General features: G+C 37.5%; 1 protein-coding gene across 1 annotated transcript in view; it reads right to left on the reverse strand.

Annotated features, from left to right (window-relative positions):
* Nucleotides 1-21,548, reverse strand: part of myef2 (myelin expression factor 2) — a 30,061-nt gene that overhangs the window by 7,066 nt on the left and 1,447 nt on the right. Inside the window, exons 2-13 of the mRNA XM_061963902.2 lie at nucleotides 20,457-20,656; nucleotides 19,708-19,760; nucleotides 18,941-18,948; nucleotides 18,760-18,853; nucleotides 17,755-17,937; nucleotides 17,495-17,648; nucleotides 17,354-17,403; nucleotides 17,223-17,283; nucleotides 9,471-9,572; nucleotides 770-808; nucleotides 598-684; nucleotides 406-492 (exon numbers count right to left, since the gene is read on the reverse strand). Coding sequence (XP_061819886.1) covers nucleotides 406-492; nucleotides 598-684; nucleotides 770-808; nucleotides 9,471-9,572; nucleotides 17,223-17,283; nucleotides 17,354-17,403; nucleotides 17,495-17,648; nucleotides 17,755-17,937; nucleotides 18,760-18,853; nucleotides 18,941-18,948; nucleotides 19,708-19,760; nucleotides 20,457-20,656 — 1,118 coding nt within the window. The remainder of the gene's footprint in view (nucleotides 1-405; nucleotides 493-597; nucleotides 685-769; nucleotides 809-9,470; nucleotides 9,573-17,222; nucleotides 17,284-17,353; nucleotides 17,404-17,494; nucleotides 17,649-17,754; nucleotides 17,938-18,759; nucleotides 18,854-18,940; nucleotides 18,949-19,707; nucleotides 19,761-20,456; nucleotides 20,657-21,548) is intronic.

Here is a 21,548-nt window from a genome sequence, read left to right on the forward strand (position 1 = left end):
AGCATTTTCTCTACACTCACTCTCACTTTGTTTCAATGGTACGCTATAGCTGCTTGTCCGTTGTGTGAATTAAGCTGTGAAGACGACAAATGGATGGGGCGTAATATGCAACTCTCCTAATCATTTGTCTTTAAAAAGTAGCTAAAAAACATCGTAAATCAATGTTTTTGTGGAAGACATCTGAGATTTTAGTTTTAGGCCATATTGCCCAGGCCTAATAGTAAACGTAATCCAGTATCCATGTTCCCTACTCCACCTTTTCCCACATCTCCACCTAATGGAGATAATGTAATTCCATACATTATAAGTTAGACTACAGCACACGGCAACTGTACACAAAGACAGTTCATGAATTCATGCGATTACATTGCAAAATCTCAGAAAAAATGCCAGGATATGACTCACTCATTGCTCCAAATGAATCGCCAAATCCTCGATTCAATGGCATGTCACTGCCAAAATCCATCCCGCCCATTCTTGACCGGTACATATCTTAAATAAAACACAAAACAAAAATAAAAAAAACAAACTTACCTGGTGTTAATTCTTAGACTAAACTGATCATTGTTTTAGCAAATAATCAAAGAGAACACTCACCGCCCATTCTGCCCATTGGCGGCATTTCTCTTCCTCCAAAGTTACCCATGTTGGACATATCCATGACTCCAAAACCTCCACCAACACCTGACAAAACCCACATTGTCAAATACAAAACATGATTGGTCAAACTACAGCCAATACCACACTTGAAAGCAGAAAATAAACTTACCCCCTCTGTTCATTCCACCATAACCTGGTACATCCATAACTACAGGAAAAGGACCGCATCAATTACATCATGTTAATGTACAGTATATCAAAAAAACATTTATAATCTGTTCGACGACTGATCAATGGAACTGTTGGTTGGATGCTTTAAAGACACTTTTTTGACATTGCTTAAGAGTATCACAGATTGTATGGCTAAACCTGCATATCAGTATCAGTATGAAATAATATCAGAACACCTTCCCTTTATAGTGAAGATGTGCTGATTGATGGCCACTGATCAGTATGGGCTAATTTCGATAAAAGTTGTGTGGAACAGCTAATGCCTTCCAATCCAGATCATCAAAAAACAATACTTTCTGGCTTATTATTATACTGTATACCTATTTTTGGGCTCCCAGCTGACAGTGGCAGCAACCAGCTAAATGTATATGTCATACACGGTGCGGGGCAGCACCCCTAATTTAATAACCATCAGCTCCATTGAGGCAAATAAAGTATATTTGGTAGGCATACTAAACATATTACACAACGAGTAGAACAAGTAGATGCAAACAGGAAGACATGCTAACTGCTAAACTATCTTGAAACAACACATAAACACAAGAAATATGTGCTGAGTAAACTTTAAAGTGTAGATGGAACCACGTTTCAGTAGAATCTAAGTCGCTATTAAGAGAAAATTAACAAATAGATTAAAACGATCTTGAGAGAGGATGACATAACGGTGTCTGTTGCTTTGAAGATTGTGATGGATGATTTGATACACATCTAGATACATGGGTATCCAAAAAAAAGAACGATTCGATAATATATGAATGATTCGATTTTGTTTAACATTTGTTGATGGACACATTCTTTTATACACCACAAAAGAACACAACCATTTCTTCCTGGGCATGCGTGCCTCCTCCTGTTAAAGGAAGAGTAGTTAGGACCTTTGACACCAAGTCTATGAGCATGAACTGATGAAAATTGCTTGGATGAGAGGCCAAACGTCTTCTAAGATAAACTGAACAGTCAAATGATCAGTTGTATGCGCCGAGAATATACAATAAGCTGGATGAAAGACAACACCCATCGGTACATTTATCTTCAAATATATTTGGGGAAAAACAGTACATTCAAATTTATAAAAAACAAGGCAGAGCTTTTACTTTTGCAGGTCGCCGCAACATGGCGAATCAATTTAGCATGAATCAGCTACAATATCAGTTACAAGAAGTCATTCACATATTTGTTTGTAAATGATCCGGTTTACTCTCAAAATAAAATACTCCGTGTTCAAGGCGGATAGCATTTACACCTTGATATGTCCTAATGGGCGGAAACGGCTCTGAGGTCAACCTGTCTGAGGTTTTCAGATGTAATTTCACACGATGGATGAGGACATGCTTATTCTTGAGGTCCAAAATTAAATAATTATATTACAGGCATATCCTGGACAGCTATTTGGGGACTTCACAAGGGTGGGGGAAGCAGAGGAGTGGTTAACGGGAGTTGAATAAGAAGCATGCCATAACAAAGTAGTCTTTCTGCAAGGCAAAACTGTCCCCTTTTTCACAAGTCAAGTCAGTGTGGTCACAGAAACCTGTTGGTGGATATGATGTTGACTCTCAAGTTACGTTTTTCCTGGAAATCCGGGTAATCATTTTACTAGCAGCCCTGGCTTTCGCATTGTTTTAAATACAAAAACACTTAACTGATTTCTAGTTTTGTGCAATACCTGCCCTATGTTTCTATTCACGATTAATTAAAGGATTCACCGCTGATTTTTATCGATTTACGTGGTTTCCACCGACTGATCTCATCGGTTTATCTTTCACAACCCTACTATTGATTTTATTTTGCTTTAATATTTATACGTAAAAAAAGAGAATAAAGGTAACCGTTTAATTAATGCAATGATATTGTACAATGCTGATCTGCGTTTTTTCTGACTTTAATTATGATAAACATTTGAAAAGCAAAATCTTTCAGTAATCTTGAATATTTTAAAGTAAACAGTATTGGTGTCAGTCCTCACTGTTGGCGCTAGGAATTTTCAAAATGGGGTCCCAGGGACCCCATCAAGTCATAAAAATGGGGTTCCACTTTTGTGTAACCGTTTTGAAAACAAATGATAAATGTATGCATTATCCTGTTATATCTCACATTTTACATTGTGTTTTGGAAGGTTGTCATAAACGTTAATTCATTAAAAAAATAATACAAAAGAAAAACATTTTTATGTATACCGTATTTTTTGGAGTATAAGTCGCTTCGGCCGAAAATGCATAATAAAGAAGGAAAAAAACATATATAAGTCGCACTGGAGAATAAGTCGCATTTTTGGGGGAAATGTTTTTGATAAAACCCAACACCAAGAATAGACATTTGAAAAGCAATTTAAAATAAATAAAGAATAGTGAACAACAGGCTGAATAAGTGTACGTTATATGACGCATAAATAACCAACTGAGAACGTGCCTGGTAAGTTAACGTAACATATTATGGTAAGAGTCATTCAAATAACTATAACATATAGAACATGCTATACGTTTAGCAAACAATCTGTCACTCCTAATTAGGGATGTCCCGATCCGATATTTGGATCGGATCGGCCGCCGATATTCGCAAAAAAATGCTTATCGGCAAGGCATGGGAAAATGCCGATACAGATCCAGTTTAAAAAAAAAACTCCGGTCCGTGTTTTCCAACGCACCGATTTAAATAATACATTCCACTTTTCTGCTGTTCCCTAAGCTCCGTTCCGCATTTTCCAGCACACCTTCAGCACATCCACATGTCTGTGGATTCTAACGCAGTTGCTTTTAGCTGCTGGCATTACACGACAGGCTCTTTTCACTCTTTCCTGTGTCTCCCTCTTACAGACAGCGAGCGCACCTTCTTACACACGTCACATACTGTCACGTCATACGTCACATACGTATACGCCCTCTCCCAGCAGAGAGCGAGGTAGCAGCATGGCTAACGTTAGCTGTGATGCTAGCGCAGCCGCTAAGGTGCGCGCCTGCTCAAGCGTCCTCTGCGGACGGCAAATCTATGCCACGTACAAAATCAAATAAAAAAATAAGCGCATAACAATTTTCGACACACGGACACGACAGAGAAAAGTTTTCGTCATCATTGTTCAAATATTGTAAGGTCTGTCGAGACGCTTATCTCCATTCGGTGCCACACGTCCACACCATCGCCGTAGCAAACATTTCCACGTCAACACCGTATGAAAAAAATAGTGATTTTTTTTGTTGTGATTTCCCTCTCTGCATGAAAGTTTAAAAGTAGCATATATTAATGCAGTATGAAGAAGAATGTTTTAATGTAGACATGCAAGCCTTGAAAGAACATTTTGAAAATCAAGACTACATTTCCTGCAAATGGGTGCATTTCTACCCTATATTTTAACTTTTGATTTATTCTCATATCAAACTCTTTTAGTTGTCTTTTTGACACTTACATCCGGCGCCCCCCTCCACACCCTGGATTATAAATAATGTAAATAATTAAATGTGATTATCTTGTGTGATGACTGCATTATGATGATAGTATATATCTGATGGTATATATCTGTATCATGAATCAATTTAAGTGGACCCCTGGAAAAACTTATTGGGGTGTTACCATTTAGTGGTCAATCGTACGGAATATGTACTTCACTGTGCAACCTACTAATAAAAGTCTCAATCAATCAAAACACATAGAATCATCATACTGATGTGATTATATGCATCAAGTGTTCATTCAAGGCTAAGGCAAAATATCGATATATATCGTGTATCGCAATATGGCCTTAAAATATCGCAATATTAAAAAAAGGCCATATCGCCCAGCCCTAGTTTCAATGATGCCATTTCTGTTTGTCATGTATAATTTTGTCTATTTTGTGTTTATCCTTGAATAAACAGGTCCGTTTCTTGTTACCAACCATTGTGTATTATTCAAACTCCCCTAATTCAGCTGGCTAGTTGTTATCAAGAGTACTAAAACCCTTTTCAACATGATTCTGACAACTAAGTAGGCTAAATAACTTTAAACTTTAATACATGCTCGGATAGGCCATTATCGGTCAGTATCGGATCGGAAGTGCAAAAACCTGGATCGGGACATCCCTACTCCTAATCGCTAAATCCAATGCATTCTTATACGTCTAGTCCCTTATGTGAATGAGCTAAATAATATTATTTGATATTTTACGGTAATGTGTTAATTATTTCACACATAGACCGCTCCTGAGTATAAGTCGCACCCCCGGCCAAACTATGAAAAAATAGTCCGAAAAATACGGTATGTAAATGTATTCAGTTATAAACATTCTTTCACTTTTTTCTTTCCTTCATGGATCTAAACTTCACCGCTGCCGTTAGTTTTTTCTATATCTGTATTCAATAAGTTGTAGGTGTATTTATTTCAGTATAAAAGTGAAAAAAGTTTTTTGCTTCGGTCATGAAATGATAATCGTCTGCCAGGGCATACATACATTATTTATTTAACGCTTAAATCTCTAGAGTCTACATCAGACCTGGGCAAATTAAGGCCCGGGGGCCACACACACATGCGGCCCGTTAAGCTTTTCAATCTGCCAGCCGGACATTCCCAAATCATTTTTTTAGATGTTTAAGATGGAAAGTGTAGCTGCCATTATGATGTGCAGTGATGTTTTCTAATGACCGTAAGTCTTGAACTATACAAAGTATTTCAATGGTTGGAATCTGCGCTTTTTGATGATATACCAGTTACTATGGTAATCTAATTAGTTACTATGGTAATGTACGTCACAGCAGCTCAGACGAGGCACCAAGCAGTGTGGGTGGGAAGCGTTTCCACAGACGCGGAAGGAGATTTTCACAACAAAGTTCTAAAGCTTAGTGATGTATCAGATTGTAGGTTGGTTTATTTTGTACCCTTCGCGTTCATATTTCACTGTTCGTTGCATTTTTGTTGCTTTTCACTTGATTGTAAAATATGTCGATCGAAAGAGGGTGTGACATTCATATTTAGTCAATATTCCGTGTTTTATCGTTCATAGAAAAATTTAAAATTCCATTACGTTTTTTAAGGCGGTCTGCCATGACGTTTTTAGCATTCAATCAGACATTATTGTGAGGTTTTGTATTAGTGCTCCTAAAAAAAGATATACCGGCTCCCAGACACATTTGTTTTCTCTAAATGTGGCCCCCCGAGTCAATAATTGCCCAGGCCTGGTCGACATCAACTTCATATCTATCCGTCAATTATTTTTTTCTTGTACTTTTTGTCAAAGAAAACTATGTTTTTTATGGCAAACACACAAAATATTGCAAACTCTTCCACAAAAAATATTTTTCTTAGTGGAATATTTGATGTGAAGTAATCAGAGACTTGGATAGGTCAATAATTCATAAAAACATTGATTTTGATTCAATACTATGTTTTGACCAATGACGGTTTTAGAGAAAAAAACCCAGCTTTGTTTTATTAGTCAACATTGCAACTTTTTCTAAATTACATTTCACCTGTAAGCTTTTTTATTTCACTTTTGTTATGTTTTTGTTTATTTCAATAGTATTTTTAGAAAGTGCCGTAGGCCTTTAAAACATTAGCTGCAGGCCGCAAATGGCCTCTGGGCCACACTTTTGACACCCCTGCTATAGATAATACAACATTTAATCTGATAAGTATCGATAAAAAGCAGAGCCTGGCGCCGCATGCGCGTTTATCATAACGCACAGCATCTCCGCTTCAGTAAACAATGACGGTGATGACGTCTCTGTCAGCGACGCGAGCGACACTTGCTAACTTGTCAGCCACTTCTCCAAGAGACTCCTTTTGAACACTCCTCACACATTAACACTTCAAAAGGCACATATTTGCCTCGTTTGTTGACCTGCAAAGTATGTTTTTGGGGTGAAGGAGTCTGGTCGGGTGCTGGTTAGCTTGAAGCCTGTCTCCATCCTTGAACAATGTCGATGCAGCGGGAGATAAAAGTGAAGCTTCCATGGACTCACAAAGACTAAAACAACTCATTTACTGGAGACATGGCACAGAATGAAGTTAAAAATGTTGACTTTACATTCACCTCAGTGTTTACCATGAAGTCTTTCTTTCGACAGCCCCTCGCGGTAAAGTTGTTCGTGTGCAAACTGAGGCAGTATTTGTGATTGATAAAACGTTCGGCGAATTAAAGTTTACGACCAATAAAAACGCAATAAACGGGGATGGACATTTGACCCGGCAAATATAAACAAAACAAAACATCGGCGGAAAGCGATAATCGATGAAATCAATAAATCAAAAACAAACAAACAGGGCAGTAAAAAAAATAAAAAATCCGTGGACGTGAGAGGCGCGGGCTTCCTGAATTGCGCGTCCTTCCTGATTTCAAAGCTAGGTCATTTAGTGACCTTAAATATTTTTGAGTAAAGTTTATTGGTGTTAGTCCCACTATTGGTTTACATCCTAAAAAGTAGGGTGATTGCATGGTTCCTTTTTTACATCATATAGTCAACAGCACTCACTATAATTACATAGTACCATTTCCATTTAATATGTGTGATGTATCAACTGATTTCACTTTCTTTTTTATCCCCAAACCATACAACATCCATTTAAGTTTCTACATGCAATTAACATTTTTGGTGAATGTTTGGGTAATTAATTTGAAAAAACATTGCACCACTACACTAAAAAACAATTTGTTACAAAAAGGAATGAGATCTACAGATTAACCGATTGATCGAAAAAATAATCGGTAGATTAGTCAATTCAAGAAATCGTTTGATACAACCCTATAAAAGAAACTCACATCTTTTCTGATCGTTTTAACTGAAACACCTGGATGATTCCATTGGAATGAGGATAAAATAACATAATGCCAGTCTGAATCAACTATCAAAACTCAAAAATGTACGTAATGTACCTGCTGTGTCTCTGCGTAAGTGGAACAGCCGAAGAAGGGTACAACCACGACATAAAACGCAAGGCTGGGTGCGATCTGTCGCATTTGGGACATCCTGGGCTGTTAAATGCATTCGATTTTGGTTTGACCGTGATCATTGAACTATGTGACTATTTAATAGAACACCGATTTATAATGTAGCGTCTATCATTTGATTCGATTGATTTATTTGACAGTTACTAGCTGCGTTTCCATTCCCCCTAGAAATGCGCAAAACCTAAATATCGCAATGAGAAACTGGTAATGGAAACACCCATATTTAAAAAAAACAACTAAAATATTGCTTTAACATTATTTTGCTCTCATGATGTGGTTTTTCAGATGTTTCAATGTTGAAGTGTTTCCGAAAAGCATGATGGAAACACTTTTTTCGCATTTACAGCTGGTCACATATAAAGTCTGAATTTAACATACAGATCAGTATGTCAAGCTTTATGACACTTGTCCAAATTTGACCTACTAGACTTCTTGACCACCATGCTTATCGACAACCTTGAACTTTCCTTCGGTTAGGATTAGGGCTGCACAATGAATACAATTTTAATCGTGATCACGATTTTGGCCGCCACGATTATATGAGGGTGATTGTCGGCAATATTAACATTTAAACCAACCACCAAGGGGAAACCGATAGACAGTGGACTCATGTTAGAGCGAGTAAGAGTGAGTGACAACAGAGATAGATCAGCCAGTAGCTCCCGAAATTATATATATATTAAAAAAATGCATTAATACATCAGTGCTCTCCCCTCCCGCAGATTACCAACAGGCACACATATTAACCCGGAAACACGACCGCACATATCGCTTTTGTCCAGGCACTCCCGCTCGTTTCCCGAAACTCGGAAATGCATCTGCACGGATGAACCAAAAACCAACGCCACAATGAGTTGCACGGCAAAGCTGCGTTAGTGTGCACATCCCAACAAATTAGCGCGTTGCGGATACGCGTTAAGTATTAACAACACTTCACTTCTTTTCTCAACTGCTATCGTTTCAGTGCGTTGTAAAGCTGGTTGCTAACAGAGCGGGCTACCCGCCACCGGCGCTACGAACAGCTACAAAAGCGGGGGTGCCCAAAATACAGACAACCATAACATCAACCGTCCACCGAGGGATCCCGTATTCATCCACCTCTCATAGACTCGACAAAATAATGTAATAGCGTTTTATTTGGCCAAAGACATATGTCATATATATATTGTGAGCAGTACATGAACGTGTTCGTTTGTACGTGCCTTTTGTGCATAATCTGATTTTTTTCACTTGTTTGCACTTCATAATCGCACTCCGCAATGGCATATTTATTTTAATTAGCCCTTTGTCTTTTGTACATTTTATTTTATATTAATGAATATTCTTTTATAGTTTTCTTTTTTAAATGAAAGACACATTTACATTATGTTTCTTTAAAATATAAAGTGCAATAAAATATATTTTATTAAGAGTAAATAATTGTGATTTCAATATGATTTCAATATTGATGAAAATAATTGATTATTATTTTGGCCATATAGGTGCAGCCCTAGATAAGATAAACTGTATTTATCCCACAATGGCGAAATTCTGTGCTTGCAGTGCAGATTTTACATAGAGTAACAAAAGTAAATCGTTAATGAAAATTATACATGATCATATCCGGACACAAAGTTTGAGTATCAATAATTTTGACAACCCTATTCAACATACGTAAATACACCATAAATAAACATCTTGATCAGAAAACCCTGACTAAATCTCCACAAATTATTTATCAGTGACTGACCTCCTGCACCCATGCTGCCCATACTTCCTCCGCTGTTCAGATTGTTTGCATTAATAGGTTGCCCTCCTGGTCCCAGTCCCATGCCAACACCTGATAGACCACCTGTGGACAAAAGAGTAAAAGCAAAGTTAAATTGGCTGACAGCCACCATGCCTTCTTGCCATTCAGCACCCAACTTACAAGAAAAACCTCCTGCTATTTTAAACCAGACCTGCTCAAGGAGTTTAAAGATAATATAGTTAACCAGCTCCCCTGTCGTGCCCATACAGATAAGTAGACGCACAAAGCTGCTTGGCTTGTTGACAATTATTAGCGGAGTCAAAACCTCCCACTTAGCGCAAACTAATGCAACTGAAATTACTGAATTTTGTAACAAATTGCTACAATTTGTGTTTGATCTTTAACAATGTGTGTTTTACCTGCTACATGTCTTGTCCGTGTAGTTTCAGTCATAGTATTTTTTTTGGTATTTACTAATGATTGTATTTTTCTTGTCAGTAAAGCAATATATTATATTCTAACCTACCGTATTTTCCGCACTATAAGGCGCACCTAAAAACCACAAATTTTCTCAAAAGCTGACAGTGCGCCTTATAACCCGGTGCGCTTTATATATGGATAAATATTAAGATTCATTTTCATAAAGTTTCGGTCTCGTAACTACGGTAAACAGCCGCCATCTTTTTTCCCGGTAGAACAGGAAGCGCTTCTTCTTCTACGCAAGCAACCGCCAAGGTAAGCACCCGCCCCCATAGAACAGGAAGCGCTTCTTCTTCTACTGTAAGCAACCACCCGCCCGCGTAGAAGAAGAAAAAGCGCGCAGATATTACCGTACGTGTCATTTCCTTTGTGTGTTTACATCTGTAAAGACCACAAAATGGCTCCTACTAAACGACAGGGATCCGGTTCATGAAAAGACGCAATCTCTCCATCCGCACACGGATTACTATTTCACAACAACTGATATTCCTGTGAACCGCACTGTGGATACAACGGGAGCACGTACGGTGAATATTCGCACCGCAGGAAATGAGAAGTCATCCTTCACTGTGGTTCTGACTTGCCATGCTAATGGCCAGAAACTTCCACCCATGGTGATATTCAAAAGGAAGACCTTGCCAAAAGAGACCTTTCCAGCCGGCGTCATCATAAAAGCTAACTCGAAGGGATGGATGAAGAAAAGATGAGCGAGTGGTTAAGGTAAGTTTAAGTTTACGCGAAGAGGCCGGGTGGCTTTTTTCACGCAGCTTCGTCCATGTTGATATACGATTCCATGCGCGCCCACATCACGCTGGTTTTAATATATTATTAAAGTTTGACTGACCTATTTGACTGTTTTTTTGACATTCCTTTAGCGCAGTTAGATGCGGCTTACAACACGGGGCGGCTTATAGGTGGACAAAGTTTTGAAATATGCCGTTCATTGAAGGCGCGGCTTATAACCCAGGGCGCCTTATGGTGCAGAAAATACGGTAATCCTAGATTATGGCAGGAGATACAGTCACGATCAAAAGTTTACATACACTTGTAAAGAACAGAATGTCATGGCTGTTTTGAGTTTACAATAATTTCTACAACACTTATTTTTTTGTGATAGTGATTGGAGCACATACTTGTTGGTCACAAAAAACATTCATGAAGTTTGGTTCTTTTATGAATTTATTATGGGTCTACTGAGGGTAGGAGGCCACAAGTAAGACCCAGGACACGTTGGGTAGACTAAGTCTCCCGGCTGGCCTAGGAACGCCCCGGGATCCCCCGGGAAGAGCCGGACGAAGTGGCAGGGGAGAGAAAAGTCTGGGCTTCCCTGCTGAGGCTGCTGCCCCCGCGACCCGACCTCGGATAAGCGGAAGAAGATGGATATATATATATATATATATATATATATATATATACACATACATATATGTATATACATACATACGTATATACATATATATATATATATCTATATATATATATATATATATACACACACACACACAAACATATATGTATGTATGTATGTACACACACACACAGGCACACACACACATATATATGTATGTATGTACCGGTATATATATATATACATATATGTATGTATGTATATACACATACATACACACATATATATATACACATACATACACACATATATATATATACACACACACACACATACATATGTATATACATACATACGTATATACATACGTATATATATACATATGTATATACATACATACATATGTATATACATACGTATGTATATATATATATATATATATATATATATACACACACACCGTATTTTCCGCACTATAAGGCGCACCGGATTATTAGCCGCACCTTCAATGAATGGCATATTTCATAACTTTGTCCACCAATAAGCCGCCCCGGACTATAAGCCGCGCCTACGCTGCGCTAAAGGGAATGTCAAAAAAACAGTCAGATAGGTCAGTCAAACTTTAATAATATATTAAAAACCAGCGTTCTAACAACTCTGTTCACTCCCAAAATGTACGCAAATGTGCAATCACAAACATAGTAAAATTCAAAATAGTGCAGAGCAATAGCAACATAATGTTGCTCGAACGTTAATGTCACAACACACAAAATAAACATAGCGCTCACTTTCTGAAGTTATTCTTCATTCGTAAATCCTTCGTCTTCGGTGTCCGAAGTGAAAAGTTGGGCAAATTTACGATCCACTGGCAGATGTTGGCGTCGTCTGGCGCTGCCTCCTCGTCTTAGTGAAGGTGTGTTCGCCTTCTGTCATCCATTGTTCCCACGCAGTTAGCAGTCTAGCTTCGAATGCCCTGTTGACACCAATATCTAGCGGCTGGAGGTCTTTTGTCAATCCACCCGGAATGACGGCGAGTATTGAATTAAGCGCGTAAGCGTGTCTCTCAATGTGCTGTTATGAGCTAGCAAATATAACAACTACACTACCCAGCATGCAACGATAGTTACGAGCATGCGCGGTAGCCCTAAGCGTTGTATGCTGGCAGTTAGAATGTGGTTATGAGCACGCTGTGAGTAAACGTTGAGAACTCAGTTAACACGCCTCGTCTGCATTATTTATAATTAGACAGACAACACACTTAATAGGAGCCATTTTGGGGTCTTTACATAAACACACAAATGGAAATGAAACGTCACATATCCCAGCATGCACCGCGCGCTTCTTCGTCATCCACTGTTCCCACGCAGTTAGCAGTCTAGCTTCGAATGCCCTGTTGACACCAATATCTAGCGGCTGGAGGTCTTTTGTCAATCCACCCGGAATGACGGCGAGTATTGAATTAAGCGCGTAAGCGTGTCTCTTAATGTGCTGTTATGAGCTAGCAAATATAACAACTACACTACCCAGCATGCAACGATAGTTACGAGCATGCGCGGTAGCCCTGAGAAGCGTTGTATGCTGGCAGTTAGAATGTGGTTATGAGCACGCTGTGAGTAAACGTTGAGAACTCAGTTAACACGCCTCGTCTGCATTATTTATAATTAGACAGACAACACACTTAATAGGAGCCATTTTGGGGTCTTTACATAAACACACAAATGGAAATGAAACGTCACATATCCCAGCATGCACCGCGCGCTTCTTCTACGGGGAAAAAAGATGGCGGCTGTTTACCGTAGTTGCGAGACCTAAACTTTATGAAAATGAATCTTAATATTTATCCATATATAAAGCGCACCGGGTGATAAGGCGCACTGTCAGCTTTTGAGAAAATTTGTGGTTTTTAGGTGCGCCTTATAGTGCGGAAAATACGGTATATATACACATACATACATACATATATATATATATACACACACATACATACATATATATATATATATACACACACACACATACATATATATATATATATATATATATATATATATATATATATATATATATATATACACACATACATATACAAACACATATATATATATATATGTGTGTGAATGTATGTGTATATACATACATATGTACATACATACATACATACATACATATATATATATATATATATATATATATATATATATATATATATATATATATATATATATATATATATATATATATATGTATGTATGTATGTATGTGTATATATATATATATATATATATATATATATATATATATATACACATATACATACACACACACAAATATATATGTGTATATATACAAATCCCGTTTCCATAGGAGTAGGGAAATTGTGTTAGATGTAAATATAAACGGAATACAATGATTTGCAAATCCCTTTCAACCCATATTCAATTGAATGCACTACAAAGACAAGCTATTTGATGTTCAAACTCATAAACTGTATTTTTTTTTGCAAATAATAATTAACTTAGAATTTCATGGCTTCAACACGTGCCAAAGTAGTTGGGAAAGGGCATGTTCACCACTGTGTTAAATCACCCTTTCTTTTAACAACACTCAAACGATTAGAAACTGAGGAAACTAATTGTTGAAGCTTTGAAAGTGGAATTATTTCCCATTCTTGTTTTATGTAGAGCTTCAGTCGTTCAACATTCCGGGGTCGCCGCAGTCGTATTTTACGCTTCATTATGCGCCACAAATTTTTGATGGGAGACAGGTGTGGACTGCAGCCGGGCCAGGAAAGTACCCGCACTCTTTTTTTACGAAGCCACGCTGTTGTAACACGTGCTGAATGTGGCTTGGCATTGTCTTGCTGAAATAAGCAGGGGCGTCCATGAAAAAGACAGCGCTTAAGATGGCAGCATATGTTGTTCCAAAACCTGTATGTACCTTTCAGTATTAATGGTGCCTTCACAGATGTGTAAGTTACCCATGCCTTGGGCACTAATGCACCCCCATACCATCACAGATGCTGGCTTTTGAACTTTGCGTCGATAACAGTCTGTATAGTTCGCTTCCCCTTTGGTCCGGATGACACGATGTCGAATATTTCCAAAAACAATTTGAAATGTGGACTCGTCAAACCACAGAACACTTTTCCACTTTGCATCAGTCCATCTTAGATGATCTCGGGCCCAAAGAAGCCGGCGGCGTTTCTGGATGTTGTTGATAAATGGCTTTCGCTTTGCATAGTAGAGCTTTAACTTGCACTTACAGATGTAGCGACAAACTGTATTTAGTGACAGTGGTTTTCTGAAGTGTTCCTGAGCCCATGTGGTGATATCCTTTAGAGATTGATGTCGGTTTTTGATACAGTGCCGTCTGCGGGATCGAAGATCAAGGTCATTCAATGTTGGTTTCCGGCTATGCCGCTTATGTGGAGTGATTTCTCCAGATTCTCTGAACCTTTTGATGATATTATGGACCGTAGATGTTGAAATCCCTAAATTTCTTGCAATTGCACTTTGAGAAATGTTGTTCTTAAACTGTTTTGACTATTTGCTCATGCACTTGTGGACAAAGGGGTGTACCTCGCCCCATCCTTTCTTGTGAAAGACTGAGCATTTTTTGGGAAGCTGTTTTAATACCCAATAATGGCACCCACCTGTTCCCAATTAGCCTGCACACCTGTGGGATGTTCCAAATAAGTGTTTAATGAGCATTTCTCAACTTTATCAGTATTTATTGCCACCTTTCCCAACTTCTTTGTCACGTGTTGCTGGCATCAAATTCTAAAGTTAATGATTTGCAAAAAAAAAAAAGTTTATCAGTTTGAACATCAAAATGTTGTCTTTGTGGCATATTCAACTGAATATGGGTTGAAAATGATTTGCAAATCATCGTATTCCGTTTATATTTACATCTAACACAATTTCCCAACTCATATGGAAACGGGGTTTGTACATCAATAATGAATAAAGCAAAACATGTTCTAGACCAAAAATCACTTCATATTCTCTACTGCTCGCTAGTGTTACCATATCTGAGTTTAAATGTGCTATATAAATAAAGTGGATTGGATTGAGTTATTGTGTAGAAATATGGGGAAACAACTACAAATGTGCGCTTCATTCACTAAATGTGTTACAAAAAAGATCAATTAGAATAATAGAAAATGTTGAATATAGAGAACATACAAACCCTTTATTTATTAAATCACAATTTTTGAAATTCAACTATTAGGTGCATTTGCAAACAGCTAAAATGATGTATAAAGCAAACTATAACCTGCTACCAAGAATGTACAATTCTTCTCAACAAAAGAAGAGAGATATAACCTTAGAGGAAAATCTAACTTAAAACATTTGTATGCTCGTACAAAACCTTTAGTATATCAGTATGTGGAATTAAATTATGGAATGGATTAACCAAATAAATCAAACAAAGCACCAATATGATTCAGTTTAAGAGACTTCGCACTACAAGTGTTCAAAGTACACAGAACAAGAATTATGATGAACATCTTGAACCCTTTTTTTCATTGAGACAAAGATTATTTATGTATTTAATTTTTGTTTGCTTACTATGGTATATTATTTATTAGAGATGTCCGATAATATCGGCCTGCCGATATTACCGGCCAATAAATGCTTTAGAATGTAATATCGGAAATTATCGTATCGTTTTTTTATTATCGGTATCGTTTTTTTTATTTTGTTTTTTTATTAAATCAACGTAAAAAACACAAGACACGCTTACAATTAGTGCACCAAACCAAAAACCCTCCCTCCCCCATTTACACTCATTCACACAAAAGGGTTGTTTCTTTCTGTTATTAATATTCTGGTTCCTACATTATATATCAATACAGTCTGCAAGGGATACAGTCCGTAAGCACACATGATTGTGCGTGCTGCTGGTCCACTAATAGTACTAACCTTTAACACATAATTTTACTCATTTTCATTAATTACTAGTTTCTATGTAACTGTTTTCAAGAAAATGTTTTTAATTTATTTATATTATTTTATTTTTAATACATTTTTTAAAAAGGACCTTATCTTCACCATACCTGGTTGTCCAAATTAGGCATAATAATGTGTTAATTCCACGACTGTATATATTGGTATCGGTTGATATCGGTAATTAAGGGTTTGGTCAATATGGGAATATCGGATATCGGCAAAAAGCCATTATCGGACATCCCTATTATTTATTTGTTCACTGTTCTGTTACAGAGAACAAGGAAATTGGATAAAATTGCCATGGTATAAAAAGGGGTAGGATTAAACAAGCTCTGCTTCTTCCTACTCCTTTTCGGACTTCCTGTAATGAAACAACTGGAATTGTGTGATGCATTACATTGTATCGTATGCATGTTCGAAATAATCTGAAACTGAACGAAAACTAATGGAAAAAAAAATTAAGGCAGCTGTTTTGCTGTAACTCATTGGACTGGAGGTATAGATAGCTGAACTTGTACTTTTAGTTTTGGATCGTTTAGCTTTAGACATTTATAGACAATTTGGCTATGGCATATTATAAAGGGGCTGTTTGTAACATTTACACAACTGCTTTCAGGGCGGTAACATTCCAATTGTGTTTTAAACATTATATACTGCTGTCTTACGGCTTATAGCATGTAATGACAAACTATACCCGCACGTAACAAGCCCTTTAGTTTGTGTGTTAACTATTTCTATCACAACAACAACATGACTGCAAATTGTTAGTTAGTTCTCTGGGACTGCGACTAGCTACACCATTTATAGACACAGTTCTTAAATGCAGTATGTTAATTCCCAAAGGGACTTGCATTTTCAAATAAGATTGCCTGTTTTTCTTTCAGCTGTGTATAGTCATTAATATAAATGTCTATTTATCTCTGGGTTCTTGTATGCAAAAATGAGTTTCAGCCACGATGTTAGCACACTCACGTGGTAGTTGAGGTGTTTTTTCAACTTGTCGAATATCATCAGGGGGCAGGGATTTTTCATCCTGTCAAAGCAAAACATCCATCCATTTATTAAATGCCAATCTATTAAGTTATATTAAACAAACACCTCACCATTTTCACATGCATCTGCCTGTCAAAGAGCATCTGTCCGTTAAACATTGCTGGATGCTGAGTCAAGGAGAACGTCAATTTAAAATTAAACCTGTATTGATTTTTGTACTTGCAGTTTTTGTGTTGACGCTTAAAGGATACATATGGCCTGCACAGCCTCTAGTGGCTGCTCAAAAGTAACGGTACCCATGCCACGGCTCTTGCCGTCCTTGTCCTCCTTTACGTCAGAGCGTTTTACCATACCTGCCATGCTAAACACTTCCTTTAGCTTCTTCCAGCCCACCTTGAAATCAAGCTGTAAAACAAAATGACATCAATAAAAAACACTAATATTCTGTATTACCCTGGAAGGATTAATTAGGTCTGTATTAATGTGTTATTAACATTTAAGTTGTCCTCACATTGGCCACAAACACTGTAGATCCTAGTCGACCCGTTTGTAGTGCATGCTTGATTTCATGTGGGATGTTGGGATTGTTGGCGATTGAGGGGGGGATATTTATTACACCAGGTCCCATGTCCTGCCCCCGAACTCCTTCTCCCATGCGCTGCAGCACACGTCGCACATGTTCTCCATCAGTGTCCTTGAATGAGAAGCAGATAAAAGATTACTTATCATTTTAAACTGTACTGCAGAGATGCTATAAAGATAAACAAGATAGACAAATGACAGCTTCTGCTACTGCAACAGGATGATGTAAAATACTATAAACCTTAAAGTCGATTTGATATTAATTATGCTGTCCTACTATATGGATATATATGACCATACTTGCTAATTTTCTGTTTATAGATGGTTACTTGCTGCTGAAACGTGGATCCAGCTAGACTTCTGTTAATGTGTAAAGAGGCACATTCTTCTGTTTCTCTAATAAATATTCAAGCTAGGTTAGCGGTTAGCATGGCTTTTCATCTTCTCTAGCTCTCTTGCTCAGTGTATGTGTTGCATGTGTCGGTATTTCTCCTGTCTTCTTGTGTATATGATACTTGTAAGAGGTATAGTTTATCTTTCGCGATGGATGTAATAGTTCTTAACTGATAGGAGTGGCTACACTTTAGTCAGCTGCACAAGCTAATAACCCCTTGCCAACCGGGGGACTAAAAATAAATGGGTGTTGACAGTAAAACGACAAATCGACTTTTTTTTTTTTAAATGGCCAGCAACTTATTTTCTTGCGTCATTTACGTCGACTAATCAAGGCAGCACTATACAAAATACACATTAATGTTAACATGATAACATTTAAGGAAACAAAACTGGTATCAGAATAGTATCAGTATCAGCAGAGATTCAAATTCAGGTATTAGATCAGAAGTGGAAAAAAATGTTGATCCGCACATCCCTACGTAAAATGTGAATCTAAACAAGTACAGTCCATCTTCAATGACCACGGAAACTTGCTTACCTCCTTGATGTTGAGAGGCCTTCCAAACAGGTCATATTTATTCATGGTTTCTATTGCTTTTTTCACAAACTCTTCATCTTTAAATTCCACCACACTATTTAGCAGGACAAAGAAGCAGGTCATTATACCAAGAAAATTCTAAATAACCTACATTTTACATCTTCAATTAATTTTTTCTTACCCACACCCCTAACCAATGGACATCACAGAGGTTCAGGTTGCACACAAAGTTGCAATGTAAAGGAAGGACAAAAAATAGTTAAAAGCAAGACAAGACAATTGAACATCCTAATTCATCTACTGGCTGCTTTCATTTGGAAATGTATTGTTTTGCAAACATGATATAAATATAAATTTTCGAAACTATATTGATAAGAGATTACTTCAATATATTAAAAAAAATAAAGCGGAATATGCATTTTCTGAATCTCTTTATGATATTAAATTACATTTAAAAGTAAAATTTTTGAGCAAAATGGCAGAATTAATCAAAAAATATATTACTTTCATTGAAGTACAGCTATACATATATTATATGCATTTTTGCCATTGAAAAGTAATATGTGAATAAAAAATACTACATAAACTCATAAGAGTGTTTTGTTCCTTTGCTGAGCCATTTTGAGGGTCAATCAGACAAATCACACAATCCATAGGTCCCTTTGGAAAATAGTCAAACAAACAAACTTTTACACCAATTATAATGACAACAACAAAAGCAAAAAAGTGTGCTCTTGGAGTTCATAATGCTACTTTCCGAAAATCAACAAGACATCTCCATTTCAAGTAAATGTCAATCATTATCCACCTATCAGGCTCTAGAAGCAACCTAGAGTACATCCAGTTCTAGTAAGACCCAAAGGATCGGAACCTTCAAAAGCACTTGATTAAGGAGAGCCTGCTGAGGGCATTTAAAACCTCGTGCAGCAAATTGGCCACATCACTTACCCTTGACTTTCCTTCAGCATCCTTAAAGAGCTCCACGTATGTTACCTCACCGACTACATGAGACATACACAGGAAAAAATACCAAAAAAGAACAAAGGAATGTAAATCACCAAGTCATCAAAGTGCCGTCGGCCTTGGCAATGCCGCTAAAACTGGAGATGTCCCATTAATGATATACAGTCAGCCCAGACCAACATCCCACAGGTACCACCATGCCTTGCTGGGCAGTGACTGAGACACCCAAAGGCCAAGGCCAGAGACACACAGCTACGTTCAACCTGGGAAATTTGAAAGACTTCAACATTGAGCAGGTGGTCAACAGATTCCATTCATAGCAATTGAGGTTTATGCTGTCCTTCAGGCCTCGAGAAAGTTTTTCAAATAGTTCAGTCAGTTCATTCACATAGACAAGGTTCACTCTGCAACAGATGCAACAAAGTCATACAGTCACGTCATTCTAAAATATATTTGGGTTTAGCTAACAGGGCAAGTGAAATATATCATCATCCTTTTCTCACAGATCATCATATCACTGACTCTAGATTAACTTCCACCCAGATATTTTGAAACGCCATAGCACAAAAGGTTATTTCCTGCTATTTGGGCATATCCAGAAAAAGGTAGAGACTACAGCAATACTACTACAACTAGTATTAGAAACATCCATCTGGTAAGGGTATAAGTTACATAATGCTGTGGAAGCAAAGGTAGATTAAGAAACAAACCTCACCTAAGTCAGTCAGGCTTACCTTTCTCGCGCATGAGATCTTTAATTGCCTGCCATTTCATTTCATAGGGAATGTTGCTGATGAACACCTGGTTCCTATGACCACTTCTCTTTTCACCACTGTTTTTGTCTTTGTAAGGATGGTAGCGGTTTCCTCTTCTACCTCCGGAAGACTCTTTACCATCATGTTGATCATTAGAGGGCTTGGATTCCTCAGCATCCCTAAAAAACAAGCAGTACAGTTTGTTAACACTTTCAATATCATTTTAACATTTTCTAAATAAGTTTCAGCCTTCCTTAGGTTATACCGCCATTATTGCACGATCGAGAATGAAGAGCTATGCAAGTCTGTTGTTAATATAAAACGTTTCTATATAAAACAATAACCCGTTTTTAGCATGCCATCTTGTTGTCACCAAGGTTTTAGTAGGTTTTAAATAGGCTATGTCTACACTAAGCCGGATAACCCCTTAAACCAGGGGTCCTCAAACTTTTTGACTCGGGGGCCACATTGAGTTAAAAAAATTTGGCCGGGGGCCAGGCTTTATATATATATATATATATATATATATATATATATATATATATATATATATATATATATATATATATACACATTGTCTTTATAATCCGTTTTGTCATTTAACATCAATTAACATTGATGTTCATCAACATTTAACATTGTCACGTTATCGATTGGAAAATTAATTTTTAGACCATATGATTTGCCTGAGCGGCTCGGAGACTCCAAGAGTAACAAGCGGTAGAAAATGGATTAGAAAGGAAAGATTAAAAAAACAAAAATAAAAAAATTAACTTGGGACTTCCTGTGGGCCGGAATTTGGATGCTGGGGGGCCGGATCCGGCCCGCGGGCCAGTTTGGGGACCCCTGCCTTAAACGAATAATTATTTAGCCTAAGCCCCGTTTCAGCCACACTTTTATTTAAGGTAACCCTCCTTGGATAATGTTTTACACAGGTAAGTGCGCCGTGTATTTCTTGAATCTCCGGCTCTTAACTTTGTATGGACTCATTGATCGTTTACAGAGTTTGGAGAAAAAGTGAAGTCAGAAAGACCGCGCCCCACACAGGAAGTGATGCCAGAAAGAACGCGC

Source organism: Nerophis lumbriciformis, linkage group LG06 (assembly GCF_033978685.3).
Source record: "Nerophis lumbriciformis linkage group LG06, RoL_Nlum_v2.1, whole genome shotgun sequence".
NCBI lineage: Eukaryota > Metazoa > Chordata > Actinopteri > Syngnathiformes > Syngnathidae > Nerophis > Nerophis lumbriciformis.